General features: G+C 48.0%; 1 protein-coding gene across 15 annotated transcripts in view; it reads left to right on the top strand.

The window, feature by feature from the left end:
• Foxn3 (forkhead box N3) overlaps positions 1-15,355 on the top strand; it is a 401,288-nt gene that overhangs the window by 223,175 nt on the left and 162,758 nt on the right. For all 15 annotated transcript variants that reach the window (XR_008218343.1, XM_052738751.1, XM_052738745.1 and 12 more), the window contains one exon: positions 14,232-14,344. Coding sequence is in view for 14 of the 15 variants with exons in the window: in XM_052738751.1 (XP_052594711.1) it covers positions 14,232-14,344 (113 nt within the window). In the remaining variant the exon portion in view is untranslated. The remainder of the gene's footprint in view (positions 1-14,231; positions 14,345-15,355) is intronic.

The raw sequence follows: 15,355 nt of genomic DNA, 5'->3' as shown, positions 1-15,355 counted from the left end.
AGTTTTCCTGCCTGGCCCACAGTCAGGACAAATCTCTCTCACCTGCCAGTCCCACAGCCGTCAGACCCAACCAAGTAAACACAGAGACTTATGTTGGTTACAAACTGTATGGCCATGACAGGCTTCTTGCTAACTGTTCTTACAGCTTAAATTTATCCATTTCCATTAATCTATACCTTGTCACATGGCTCATGGCTTACCGTCATCTTTACTTGTTGTTTCTCATCGTGGCAGCTGGCAGTGTCTCTCTGACTCAGCCTTCCACTTTTCAGCTTTATTCTCCTCCTTGTCCCGCCTATACTTCCTGCCTGGCCACTGACCAATCAGTGTTTTATTTATTGACTAATCAGCAACACATTTGCCATACAGACCATACCACAGCAGGGCTTCCTCTGCTGTTCGCTGTCTTGTTGTTGTGATAGGAGCTCACTGAATCTGGAGATCAGTGATTCTGATAAACTGGCCAGCAACCCAGGGATCCTCCCTGTCCCTGCCTCCCCAACACTGGGATTATGCTTTGTGTGTGGGTGCTGAGGGTCAAATGCAGGCCTTCAGGCTTTCACGGCAAGCACTCTATAGCTCAGCCAGTCAGATCTAGTTTAGATCATTCTAGGTGTTTTGTTGGACTCCCCATACCCCACGCGCTTTTTTGAGACAGGATCCATGTAGCCCAGGCTAGCCTCAAATTTGATATGTAACCAAGGATGACTTTGAACTCTTGGTCTTCAAGTTTCTGCCTCCCTAGTGCTGGTATTACAGGTGTGTGCCACTACCCTTAGTCTAGATAATTCTGAAAGAACCACATTGGGCTCTGGCTTTCTCTCCTTCATTTTTCTGGGCATTGCTTTTTTTTTTTTTTTTAAATAAGAGGCATCTTCTTGCCAAGAGAATACAGAAAGGCTTCATCAGGATCAGGGCAGATGTATACAAGCTGTTCCCACCTTTCAGGGATGTGGTTTATCTTGGTATAGCCCTTTATGCCGATCTGAGAACCTTGGGAACCATGTACACATAATTGGAAATGTTTGTGGCCAGGCTGAGTTTTCTCACATTGCTAACCTGGGGCTTGCAGCTTTGAACCCTGCCACTGCCTCTTGCTGACCATGAGCTGGGCCAGGTTTCCCTCCTTACAGGGCTTGGCTTTTGTGGCTATAAATGCTTTTAAAGCCTGCTCAGGTTGCTTCATGGAGTCTTTTAGGTTCACTTGAGGTGTGTGATCACTGTTCAGAATTTGTCCCATAAGAGGAGAGGTGATGTTTCTGCAGAGAGATGGTCACACACCAGCAACACAAAGAGAATACAGCAGTGAGGACGTCAGTATCACAGGCTTTATTTTTTTGTCGGAAACAGTTGACTAAAGGAATTCGTGTGTGTGTGTGTGTGTGTGTGTGTGTGTGTGTGTGTGTTCCACATATCAGAATGAGCTTGTGTGTGACATTCCTATTCTGGGATGTCCATTGCTTATTATAGTGGTCCACCGAACATTAATTGTGACTTTAAAATGTGGCATGTGTTTGTATTGCAGTTGGCTACTGCCTGATTGTGGTGTCTGTCACGGTGTGTTTTGGTGGTGAGTTACAGCTTCTAGTTTCATATTGCTTTTAGTGACCTCAGGCAAGTGTGTTAGCCTGTCTGAGCCTTCACTTCCTTATCCTGATGCTCCCCACCTCCTAGGCTGGCTGGGAGAATTAAGTGAAATAACAAACGTCAGATGCTGGAGAGTGCACGGGGCACACGGTCAGTTAATGTTAATGGAATCACAGCTGCTGTTTCTTTGAAGCCCCTTTGCTGCCCCCATTGAAAGTGTGCACATCTGAGTTGTAAGCAGGGCTGAAATGTACTCGATGTGGCAGTATACAGAGTGCATTCAATATTCCTTCCATAAAATTCGCATAGATAATCTGAAATGTGGGCTGAATTTTGGAAGCCTTTCTCACCAGCCTTCCATTTGCCATGGGGACACCCAGGGTGATTGTCAGCGTTCAGTCAAAGGGACGAGCCTTCAGGGCGTCTGTTCTTGGTACCTCGGGTTGCTGTGAGCTCTGAGAGATTGACAGGCCAGTGTGTTGTCCAACTGGTCTGGCCATGTTAGGATCTCACAGATGGAGTCTAGGTGAATCTCCATGTGACTGGTTTGGTTCTCACACTGTGAAAACTCAGCCAACATTGATGCTGGTAGCCCTCAGCAGCAGGACTCACAGGGGTAGCATGTGTGAGAAGGCAAGGGGTGTGATGGTTATGCATACTGTCAACTCCCTTGGATCTAGAGTCTCCTAGAAGGCATGCCTCCTTGGCACACCCATGGGAGATTATTTCGATTAGGTTAGCCTCTGGGCAAGTTTGTGAGGAGTTTTTATCTCTTTTTTGTTTGTTGTTTTTAGAGACAGGATTTCTCCGTGTAGCTCTGGCTGTCCTGGAACTCTCTCTGTAGACCAGGCTGGCCTCCCACTCAGAGATCCGCCTGTCTCTGCCTCCCCAGTGATGGGATTAAAGGTGTGCACCATGGCCCAGCCGAGATTATTACCTTGGTTAGATTAATGGAGTAGGAAAACCCACCCTAAAAAAGTCAGGCTAAAAGAGGGGCGCCATTCCCAGAGCTTGGGTCCTGAACTGCATGAAAAGAAGAAAACAAGCTGGACACAAATATCCATCGCTCTCTGCTTCCAGACTGTGGACACAATGTGACCAGTGTGCCCTGGCTCTTTCTGCTGTGGTGGATTGTGCCCTTAAACTGTGAGCCCACCATGCCCCGTCTCCTTTAAGTTGCTTTCTACAGAGTATTTTATCACAGACACAGGAGAAGTAACTAATATAGTAGGGACTCGGGGCTGTTTGTCTTTCAAATTCTCCAAAATAGGCCTCTGGAGATAAAGCACGCCCCTGACAGGGGAGGTTTGGGAGGTAGCTGACCAGCACATGGTATCTTTTAAGTCACTGAGTGGGGAAGCTCAGGCCTCTGGGAGATAAAGCACGCCCCCGACAGGGGAGGTTTGGGAGGTAGCTGACCAGCACATGGTATCTTTTAAGTCACTGAGTGTGGAAGCTTGGGCCTCTACACTTGGTCACGCATGGCGAGCTGTTTTAGGAACAAGTGAAGTGGTGTTCTGGGTACACACCTCTCCCTTAGCATCAGCTGTAGGATTCATCCACTCTCTTCCCTCTGTGTGTTGGCCATAGCTAAAGACTCATGTCCCCCTTGAAGTTTGGGGCTGGCTGTTAGCCTCCCTGATTTCCACTTTGGCAGCTCACTTCTTTCCTTGGCTTCGTCCGTTTTAACCAAGATTTAGAAGAAACGAAAGAAATCTCCAACCCTAGCCTGTTATTTGGCTCTTCAGCTTTCCTCTATTTGGGTCCTGGGTGCTTTCAGATCCGTCGTTAGAGCCGTGGTGCATATGCAGACACTGAGTTGAAGGCTGTCCTTCACTGCTAGAATACCTGGACTGGAACTTAAAGGTCACTGGAAAGGCAGTTTCTCCTTAAAAGTGGGGTTAGTAGTTTAGCAGGATGCTGTGGCTGAGAGCTGGATCCAGAGCTCAGGAATTCACAGAAAGGTCTTGGTGAAGGTGTGTCTGCGGTTACCAGCCGGCCACGGTCACTCCCTGAAGACAAGCACGCAGACAAGCACGCAGCCCGGTGACTTTGAATAAGAGCTCAGGTCCTGTGATTTTTTTTTTTTTTTTTTTTTTTTTTTTTTTTAGCCAAAGGCGCTAAGTGTTCTGCTTCCCTTCCCTTGCACGCCCGTCACTAGCACTTAGAACCTGGCCAGGTGCTTCCGGCAACCTTTAGTTTTGGAAATAAGGTGATCAAATTATATGTGCCGATTAGATAAGATCACACTGGAACATTTAAAAATAAATGAGTAACTATGGGTAACCAAAAGATAAAGTGGTCCTGGGAGAGCTGGTTGTAATCTATCCAGGGGTGTCTGTGTTATCCAGGGGTGTCTGTGTATGCCAGACTCCAGCCGCTGTAATTGCCCTCATAAAATATTATTGCAGTTTCTGAGTCACCTGAAAGCTGGTGGAGGTGTGGGAGAGAGTGCAGAGTCAGCCAGAGCCCGGCTCCTCCCCACTCCGCTTCATCCGGCCGCTTTATAACATCCTTTCCTGGGTCTTTAAGTTCTAAAATTAACCAGGAGTTTTATGAGTAAGTGGAGTGAGTGCTAAATTTCACTCTTCACATCTCTTAGCTTTAAGTCAGTTTACCTTTTAAACTATAAAAAAGCAGGAAAAAGGCGATCAAATATAGAACTTAATTTTTGTGTGTGTGTGGAGTTTATTATTTTGTGTGGATGTGTATGTGTGACACAGCGCACGTGTAGAGGTCAGAGAACAACTGTGTAAGAGTTGGTTCCCTACTATTTTGGTTTTTTAAGATGGAATTTCTCTGTGTAGCCCTGGCTGTCCTGGAACTCACTTTGTAGCCCAGGCGGGTCTCGAAACGCCGAGATCCACCTGCCTCTGCCTCCTGAGTGTTGGGATTAAAAGCATGCGCCCCACCACTGCCTGGTTGGTTCTCTCCTTCATGTGTCTTCTGGGCTTCACTGTCTGGTCAACAGGCTCGGGAAGCCTCACTGTCTGGTCAACAGGCTCGGGAAGCAGGCCCCTCACTCGCTGAGCCATCTCTCCAGCCCTCAGACATAGATCTTGATCCGCCGCTTGTTCTCTTTGTAATTTGCTTGCAAGTTTGAGGCCAGCCTGGGCTACGTAGCAAGAAGGGCTATTAAGTGTAGTGCTGACCAGTCTTATTACCAAAGAGAAAGCCCATGCATAGAACAGAACAGCCCATAGTACATATATTTGTATTATGTTTATTTATTGTGTGCATGTGTGTGAAGGTCAGAGGACATCCAGAAGGAGTCAGTTCTCTCCTTCTCCCACGGAGACCCAGGGGTTGAACTCCGTTCTTCAGGTGGGTCAGGAGGTACCTTTACCCGTGGAGCCATCCTGCCAATCTTTACTATTGTAAAATTATTATTGTTTTACAATTATTGTGTATGTGTGTGTGTGTCCATCCATGTATGCAGATGCAGATGTCATCTCATAGGTCTGATGTTACCCTCAGGCAGTGACATTGGTGGTTGGTAGAGAATTGGCTGGATGGGATGGTTCTTGCTAGAGATTAATTTGGTTTTAATCAAATCTTGGAATTATTTTGGTTTTACTTAAGTGTTAATGCAAAGAGGTTGTTGATTCTTCCTGCATAGAATAGATTAGCGTGCGTGCGCGCGCACACACACAGACACACATGCAGACACACACACATACACACACACACACACACACACACACACACACACACACACACACACACCTTCACTATAAATGGAGAGTTCAAAGAATTCCTACCCCACCTCTCCCACAGGCCGGGTACCTGCAGTGAACAGGCGTCATTTAGGGCTTTGAGTGAGCCTCTGAAAGAGCTAGGAGCTAGACATTGGAGCCACCACAGAGCTCATGGGTCTGCATGTGGCTCAGGTGACACATTAGAGGTGACGTCCATCTAAAGTCATAGAGTGTCTCTGGGCAGGAGTGGCATCGTTTCTCTTCTGCTACCTGGAGGACACATGGTGCCTTGGGACTGTCTGGGACCAGATATCCTGCCTCCCTTGCTGAGGGGCTGGTCTCCCTGCTCCCTACAGCAATAGCCTGGCTCTCAGGACAGTGTGTTGAGTGAGAAGTATGTCTCTTTCCTATCCCTTCTGTTTTTGGTAAAAAAAAAACAAACCTCTCCAAACTATCTGAGCGTTTAGATGAATGCTCAAGGGATCTTTGTTTTGCTTTGCTTCCCCACCCCACCCCCTTTCCTTTGTCAAGGTCTTTCTGGGTAAATATTGTCTGTCCTAGAACTTGTTATGTAGACCAGGCTGGTCTCGAACTTGGAGAGTTCCACCTGCCTATGTGATTACAGGTGTGATCCACTCTACCCAGGTAGAATGTTTCATCTTCTGCTTCTAGAATAACTGCCTGTTTGTTACAGAAAGGGGCACTGATTTCTCGAGACGAAATTTGTCTGCGATCATTGTTTTTCTCCCTCCCGCTTTCGTCTTTCATGTACTTGGCTAATTTCCGAGATGATTTCCCCAGTGGTTTTGAAATGTAAAGGTTGTCCCCAGCGTCTTTAGACTGCAGCCAATAGAACTGTAGATGGACCGCAAGTGTTCCCGGGAGTCTGTCCTGTGCTGAGTGTTTTTATCTTGGTTCTTTCCATGTCCCTTGAGGCCCACATCTGGACATTATGGTCAGTTGTTAGAATGACCTTTCCCTGTTCTATCCCTGCCCTCTTCCCCAGTATTGTGTAACTTTGACTGTCACCAGAGAGGTTACGTGGACCTGCTGCCCATTCTGGGCTGGGTGCGGTGCTGGGTACACTGTGTATGGCTTCATCACAGTTAGGATCAGGGAGACTATCTCTGAGACGCTGATGAGGAAATGGAGTCCAAGAAGACAATGGTGTCCCCAACCTCCATCCCAGGTAACACAGTATCTGAGCAGCATGGACAGGAACCACACAGGTGTATTCCCTCGATGTGGGGAGCCTCCTTTCTGGAATGTTCTCTAGACAAACTCTGGTCTCACTCTTGGTCCCCTCTTACGGACACACAGGCATAAGGTGGTTGCCCCTCAACCTGTTGGAAGATTGTACCAACCTCGGAGCTACGTTCCATGCCACAGAGAGAGAGCTAGGAGCATCAGTGCCTTGGTGGCAGGCCTGTGGGTAACCAGCATTCCACCGGAGGAGCGAGCTGAGTATGTGCGCATGCTCTGTGCAGTTTGAAGGTTTTCCTCCCTCAGGCCTCGTCTTTTCTCTGCTTGATGGTCCTGTAGCCTCCTTTGACCGGCATAGGTAATCCTTTATAGTTTATTGCCTGCCTCCCTCTGAGGTCCTGCACTAGGAGAATGGATTCCTCCTCAGGGTCTCTACACCCTGCCCAGCATCTCTTGCCCCTTTTGTTCTGTACAAATGATGGTTAAGTGGCCTGCTTCCAGAGGAGCCCAAGAAACACACTTTGCTCAGGCTGTGAAAGTGTGTGTGATGGGGATGTGGTTCACTAAAGTCCGTATGCCGTGGAAGTGTGTGTGATGGGGATGTGGTTCACTAAAGTCCGTATGCCGTGGAAGTGTGTGTGATGGGGTGTGTGTGGTTCACTAAAGTCCGTGTGCTGTGGAAGTGTGTGTGATGGGTTGTGTGTGGTTCACTAAAGTCCGTGTGCTGTGGAAGTGTGTGTGATGGGTTGTGTGTGGTTCACTAAAGTCCGTGTGCTGTGGAAGTGTGTGTGATGGGTTGTGTGTGGTTCACTAAAGTCCGTGTGCTGTGGAAGTGTGTGTGATGGGGATGTGGTTCACTAAAGTCCGTGTGCTGTGGAAGTGTGTGTGATGGGTTGTGTGTGGTTCACTAAAGTCCGTGTGCTGTGGAAGTGTGTGTGATGGGTTGTGTGTGGTTCACTAAAGTCCGAATGCTGTGGAAGTGTGTGTAATAGGGATGTGGTTCACTAAAGTCTGTATGCCATGGATGTGTGTGTGTGATGGGATGTGTGTGGTTCACTAAAGTCTGTGTGCTGTGACAAGCTTGGGTTATCTGGGGCCTGGGCTCTGAGGGGCCCCACTTCCACTCACTGACCCCTTCCCCAGCTGCCTGGCAGTTTGGACTTGAGGAGCTGAGTGTGAGCTGGTCTGTATATGGGGAGGAACCCAGTGTATAGGAGTTGCCCAGTGTATCGGAAGCTGTGTTGTAGCCTGGTGGTCCCCGGAGGTTAGCTAGCTACCAGGGTAGAATGCACTGGACTGGTCCAGAAGACCTTTAGCCTCCCTGACCCTGGGCAAAGTTTGGACGTGTTGTAAGGCATGGCAGCATGATAAAAATGTCAGCTGAGGCCCCTCTAGAAAGCTGAGTGCTACTTGGTGACAAATGAGTGAACTTTATGGTTTGCAACGCCTCCCTAGAGAGAGCACAGGGGCCCAGAACCACCGACCTCTATCCTAAGCCTGGTTCTGCAGTCCTTCTCACCTCTGCCCTCTGCTTCTCCTCACCCTGTCCAGGAGGGGCTGCATGGCCCCTCTTGGGAGCAGAGACGTCGGATAGGAAGCCCAGAACTCCCACACTGTCACTGGGCCCCTGAGGGGCGTGAAGACAGAGCTTCTCTGAAGCACTCCTGACTGTCCTGACTGTGAATGGCTGGTTCTTGATGTTTGTTCTACTTCCACCCGTTCCTTTCCCCTTCCGTCTCCATGCACAGTGCGTCCGTTAGGCCGATGGAGAGTAACATCAGACAAACAGCTATGTGTGATTATGTTTTCATTTCTCATGTATATGTAGATCTGTGTTATGTACGTGTGGATCTCTGTTTGCATATGTATGGGCATATGTGTGCGGTTACGTGCATGCAGGGCCTGCCTGACAGTAATCTTGGGAATCAGTCATGGGTGCTTTTGCATTTTATTTGTTGAGGCAAGGTCTCAGTTAAACCCAGTGCTCACCAGTATGGCTACTGTCCCTAGCCAGCTTGCCTAGGGATTGCTTGTCTCTGCCTTCTGAGACTGGAGTTATAGACAAACCCTCATGCCCACCCGGATTCAGGAAATCCAAACTCCCCACCCCATGTTTGTGCCGTGAGTGTTTAACCATTTAGCCAGCTTCCCAGCTCTGTGAGAGTGAGGGGGGGGGGTTTAATGAGATTTACATTATTTCACAGTTTTAACAATTACCCGCTTCTTTTGGGCAGTACCTGTGTTTTGGAGCACAGTGTTGACAAGATGGCCATTTAGCTTTGCATTACCTTCATAGTAACAGGAGCTGATAACTGTTGTGCTGTTGCTGTGTGCCGAGCCCAGTATTGTCTCATTCATCCTCAACCACAGCCCCAAGAAGCAGATGTTGTTACGGCAGTCCCTTTTAGAGACCAGGAAATCGAAGCTCAGAGCAGTTCGGTATCTTGCCCAGGGTCACACAGCTGAGACGCTGAAATAAAACTTGGACTCCAGTCTTTAGGACTGTAGTTTCCATGCCAACCAAGCTTAAGGGCTACCCTCTGAAACCGTACTGAGTGATGTGCTTCTCACTCACTTTACCAGACCCATGGCCCAGGAAAATCAGCGTCAGTGGTGTGACGCAAACCCAAAACCCAGGATGGTAGGCCCTGGGGGGACGTAGTTTGGTCAGGAAGGAGTGTAAGTTGCACTACCCAGGTACACAGTGTGGCAAGGCACAGCCCCACTAACGATGTGTGGCCTCATTGCCGATGAGCATGACTTTTAGTGTGTGTCTGTACGTCTCCCCTCTTTCTCCTCCCTGCAGGTGTCCTGCCCTGCTTTCCCTTCTGGGAGCATCTGACTTATAGATCCCCACTGATGCCCCCCCAGTCCAGAAGGACCAGCCCAAATCTCTCAACCTCAGAAGCCCCCTTACCTGGGCCCTTCTGTTCCCAGAGCCATAGAGCTTTCGAGTTGGACCTGGATACAAGTGTGGGACTCCAGGGCAGCGGGCAGTCAGGTGTGCCCTGGGCCTTTGCACACAGAGCCACACTCGATGGTTACAGCCCTGCTTCCTTTTGTGTTTGTCGCGGTTGCCAGGGTGGAGCCGCGTTGTCAACAACAGAGACCGTGGACTTCAAAGATGGAAAAATTCCCTCTGGCCCCTTCAGAAAGTTTACCAAACCGTGTCGCAGAGGAGCAGCCAGTTGACAGTATAACCCTTAGAAGTCAGGCCACTTCAGACCTGCCTTCCGGGTCAGTGGGGGTACGACAGAGGAAGATAGGAGGCCCGAGTGCCCCCTCCCTGCCTTCTGCTCTTGGTGAGACAGGGCCTTTTGTAGCTGTGCTGGTCTCCAGCTCTGTACCAAAAGGAGACCTTGCTCTCTCCACTTCCCAGTGCTGGGATCACAGGTGGGCAGCACCACACCTGGTTTTGTTTAGTACGGGGGATCGAACCCACCTGAGCTACATTCCGGGGCCCAGTAAGTTCTTACAAATACCATAGCCAGTGCATTTACTAGGGGTCAAAGTTATGCTGTCAACAGCGTGCTGGATTTCTCCCTTCTCTAGTCTTCCGCCTGGTTAGCTATGACAAACCACTATTTCGTTCCTTGCCACTTTGAATCTGTTCTCATACCCATCTAGTTCTCCAAAACACGTTCTGAAGCTGCATCCTTTCTCCCCCTCCTCCTCCTGCTCCTCCTCCCCCTCCTCTTGCTCTCCTTCCTGCTTCTCCTCCTCCTCTTCCTCTCCTTCCTCCTCCCCTGCTCCTCCTCCCCTCTCCTCCTCCCTTTGCTCCTCTTCCTTCCCCTGCTCCTCCTCCCCTGCTCCTCCTCCTGCTCCTCCCCCTGCTCCTCTCCCTGCTCCTCCTCCTCCCCCTGCTCCTCCTCCCCTGCTCCTCCTCCCCTGCTCCTCCTCCTCCCCCTGCTCCTCTTCCTCTGCCCTTACATGACTCAGTGCCTGCACCTGGATACTGACCCTGATCTACACTTCCCTGCACAGGCCCCCTTGACACCCCCAATCCCCGTATCCCCCAAAAGTAGTTGCCTCCCCACTTTTCCTTCCCATCTAAGTTGTTCATTTTTACACTGCTCATATTTTTCCTCTCTGGAATACAAGCTGCATGAAGGCAGCCACCTTTTCGTGTTGCTTTTATTCCTAATGTCTCTTCCACGGTGGCTGGCAAGTAGCTTATGTTGGAAACATCCCCAGAAATGGCATGTGAGAAACACACCCAGTTCCCTGTCATTTAAAAAACAAGGTCTCTATGACCACACTCCCCAAGCTCAGCCTCTAGTACCACATTAAGTATGTCAGTTACTACTGTTGGGAGAGGTCTTGATCTTGGAAAGGGTCTGAATGAAAAGGACATTACCATCTCAGAAGTTTTTAACTAAACCACATGAATTGCCACATGACACCAAAGAGCAGGCTTGGAAATGAAGTTTGCCGGCCTCTCCCACTGCCCTGAACCCCAAGGTCTGTGATTGATGCTTCACCCTAGAGCCATCAGAGGCTTTGGCCGAGTCCCCATGGGTGCGTACCCAGGAAGCATTGCATTGAGCTCTTCTTCTTTGGAGTGCCTGCACTTCTCAGTGGAAGACACACTGTGTTTTAGTGTAGCTTACTACTTTTCAATCAGCACCTGTCTGGTCAGAAAAACACTCACAGACTCCCCTAAAACCCAAAGTACTAGCAATCCCAGACCTCAGTGGAGTCCAAAGGATCCTTAGGATTTCTTAACTTAGGATCCAAAGCCTGAGAGTGTTAACGAACACTAGTATGCGTACTGACTAAAGTTGGAAACGTGAGTTTGATGGTCATGATCCTTTTCAAGAAAGGAAAGTTCTAGAAGCTGGGTGGTTGTCAGTGGTGTTGGCTTCCTGCATAAAGAAGTCACAGTGGTCAGAGCTTGGTGTAGGGGGTGCCTCGGAGGCAGATACAGTGATGAAAGGGGTTATGTTAGAATACTAAAATCTTACCAACGTACAGAACTTTCCCAGGTCACTGTTGGACTTTTCAAAAACAAACAAACAAAAAAACCAAAACCCTCAGATTTAATGTAATGGAACGTGTCTAGTCAGACATGTACTTGTTGTTAAGATCTCTTCAATAACTTAACCTGTCACTTATTTCATGGGTGCCTGCAGGCATGGCCACTGTGTTAGGGTTTTTTTTTTTATCACATCATCCCTGGGTTTACCTGTCTCTCACCAGTGAGAGAGCCATGACTTTCTCTGGTACCATGACTTGTCCATGGCCACACAGTAATGGTTATGTGGCTGCAGACTACCCATTCTTGTTTTTCAGCCTTCTTCTTCTCAGGAGCTGGATCACTTACTGGGGGATTTTTCTGCACAAATCTGGGGTTTATTCCATCTAATCTTTAAATGGTATCACAGCATCATAAACAGGTTACTTGAGTTGGGATTGGGAGAACCACATTCCTGGCTTATACTTACTTACCCCAGAAGGCTGGTTGGGCCCTGATTGCTTTGTTGCGAGTGTTTTCTTCGGGTGAAAGATTAAACTGCCCTGCCTGGAAAGCCATCTGGATGAAAACAAAGGCCCTTGGGCTCCTGCAGCTGGGACCATCTCCTTGCAGAAGTGTTTCTATTGAATGTTGACTATGACCTTCCCCACAGCTTAGGATCCCGATGCACTGGTCCCCTGGCCATGGGCTCAACTGGGAGCCTTTGACAAAGAGGGTCAGGCCAGTCCTCCCACTGCTGAGAGCTAGCCTGCTTTGGTGGCTTCTTTTATTTCAGTGTCTTCCCAGAGGTCCTCCCAGCCCTCCCCACACCTGCCCACTCTTCCTTGCCCCGTGACTTTCTTTAAAGTACACCATTCAGCTTTTTCCATAGGAAGAGATGGAGGGTCCAGGGTCTGCTTTCCTTGGAAAGGCTGGGTCAAGCCCTTTGAACTATACAGACTTACAGATGTGATCATGAAAAGAAAGACTGTGTAGGTTGATGACTTTTGGGTCTATAATTGCCCAGATGTCTAAAGCCTGCATGTATGTCTTTAGCATAGATGCTCTGGGACTGGGTGACTGGGGTGGTTCCTTTGACCATGGCTTGTAGGACTCTCCTGTCCCCAGTACACTAGAAACAGTTCATTCTAATTGTGCTGCTGTTCCTGAGACTTGAGAATTATCCTAACGTGTGCTTTGAGTGTGTGAGGTTTACAAGAGAGCAATTTGATGAAGGGATAACTGAAGTATAGATTTAAAAAAAAAAAATCTCCAAGTATTTTTGGAATGGCTTAGCTTTAGTGGGCCTTCCGTGGGATTTTCTTGTACTTTCCTCCTTGTGTTCAAAGGTTTTCTTGAGCTGGGCGGTGGTGGCGCACGCCTTTAGTCCGAGCACTTGGGAGGCAGAGGCAGGCAGGTGGATCTCTGTAAGTTCGAGGCCATCCTGGTTTACCGAGTGAGTTCCAGGACAGGCTCTGAAGCTACACAAAGAAACCCTTTCTCAAAAAACAAAAACCGCCGGGCGGTGGTGGCGCACGCCTTTAATCCCAGCACTCGGGAGGCAGAGCCAGGCGGATCTCTGTGAGTTCGAGGCCAGCCTGGGCTACCAAGTGAGTTCCAGGAAAGGCGCAAAGCTACACAGAGAAACCCTGTCTCGAAAAAAAAAAAAACAAACCAAAAAAAAAACAAAAACCAAAAAACGAAAAAAAGGTTTTCTTGTTTGTTTTTCTGAACGTTGGGATTGGAAGACACCACCATTAAGCCTGGAGGAGACCGGTTGTGGAGGGGAGTATGGGAGCAGCTACCTAGGAAGCCTGGGTTGGGGGTGTGTGGGACGAGGTAATTATCCTCTTTTCTTTCCAAATCGGTAAATATTTACAGATGATCTTATCAAGTGGTGTGGGTACACTGGCCCACTTGGAAGCAGGGCAGTGAAGGCTGCTGTTCCTGGCACCATTTAAGGTCCAGCCCCACCCACTTTTAAAGCAACATGCTGCCGATCTTTGACCAGAAGCCTCCAGCCCACCCAAAAGTGGCCTTCAGGGGAAGCCCACCCCCCTCCCCGGGGAACAGTTTTAGCCAATTTACACTTTTAAAGTGTGACCTCTTCTAAAGATTCTTAAGAGACTGGAGCAGACTGCTGTGAACTTTAGGGGAACACCCCCCCCACACCCCCCCCCCCAATAAAAATAAAGAATACATTGGGTTCTGGCTTAAGTTTGCTATTGTTGCCTGAAGTCTTTTGTTTCTTGGGGGAAGGTAATTTAAATTCCATTCCAAGCATAAATGTTCTTTTGTGAGCAAGTTTGGGGGGGGGACCCAAAAACAATGAGCGGATTACTTTTCCATTTTTGTAAAATCATGCCAGTATAATGTGGTTTACAACAGCTGGGGTTTCTAGAGCAGAAACGGAGTGTTGAGGTCGTCTGAGTACTCTTAACGTGAATGTCAGCCAAATTATAGATGTTTTTGGAAGAGACTATGTATGTTCTTCCAAAGTCATACTGAAAAGTAAGAGATTCTTGTATTTGGGTGGCTCAGATACAAAAATTGTATTATTGTACCAGCATGATCATCTGATTTGTCCAACTTAGTGCAAAGAAGAGCGGCAAGCATTTTATGGTGTCCTTTTGTCAGAGGACAACATTCAAGTCTGGGAAATTGTTACCAAATAACAGGAGGCTTTTAAGAGTAACTGTAGTAGAGCTATGTGTTTGTATATACTCTGTACTGTAGTAATATAATTAATAATACTGTATTAATACATTTTCATTTTAATTTTTTTTCAGAGTATTGGGAAAGGGTCATTGTGGTGCATAGACCCAGAGTATAGACAAAATCTAATTCAGGCTTTGAAAAAGACACCTTACCACCCACCTCCCACCCCTCAGGCTTATCAAAGGTAAGTAAATTGGACTATGGGATTTTTTTTCTTCTCTTAAGTCTCCTGGAATTGTGTTATTCTAGAAGAGTCAAGCTCTCAAACTAATTCAGTAAGGCTGCATGAGATTTTTAACAATAACTGCAGATAAATGAGAATAAAATGAAGTATGATTAGGAGCCACATCCATTGATGTATTTCCTGTGACGCTTACCATTTCTGCTGCTCCAGGGGAATGTGTCTCCAGAAGGCTTCCTGGTAGGTAAAAGAATGTCTTCCTGGGCAGAAACATTTACAAAGGGAAGTTGATGGCTTCCATATCTCCGTGGGTCACATTTTGGTGTGGTAGGAGCGGCGAGGCACACAGGTGATAACCACCTTCCCATGGCCTGACTATACAGATGTTGAGCGAAGGCTCACTCGTCTGTTGTCATCCCGTTTCCATGCAGACAGGCTCCTCAGTGATGGGTTTGTTGTGGTTACCAAGTGTTTGCCGTGAGAACAGTGGCCACTTCTCCTCCTCACATGTCTGTTTGTCATGAGATTGAGGTCAGGAGTGCATTATTTTCACAAATATATAATGGTGGGGGGGCGTTAAGTAGATTGTCATGGTTTGAAGAGGCATGTGAGCGCGAGATTAGAAGAAAGGGCCATACAGAACGAAGATCCAGATTTCAAAATGTGGAGTCTTAGCTACTCACGGTGCTTGGATTTGTCATCAGCCCTACCAAGAAAGTTTTTGAAAATTACTTTGTGTATTTATGTGTGTGGACAGTTTGTCTGCATTTATGTCTGTGGAGTACTTGCGTGCTTGCTGTCTGGAGACTGGAAGAGGGCATCACATCCTCTGGAACTAGCGTTCCAGATGGTTGGAGCCACACTGACAATGCTGGGAATTGAACCTGGGTCCTCTGGAAGAGCAGCCCGTGCTCTTAATCACTGATCCATCTTTCCAGTCCCCTACCAAGAAATTCTAAAAGACATGTGGCAACATTTCTTTTGTAACTATCCAGTTAAAAGAAATTGCCCCCG

Source organism: Peromyscus californicus, unplaced genomic scaffold (assembly GCF_007827085.1).
Source record: "Peromyscus californicus insignis strain IS unplaced genomic scaffold, ASM782708v3 Scaffold_15__1_contigs__length_86483966, whole genome shotgun sequence".
Lineage (NCBI taxonomy): Eukaryota > Metazoa > Chordata > Mammalia > Rodentia > Cricetidae > Peromyscus > Peromyscus californicus.
This window is presented reverse-complemented; position numbering and strand designations above follow the sequence as displayed.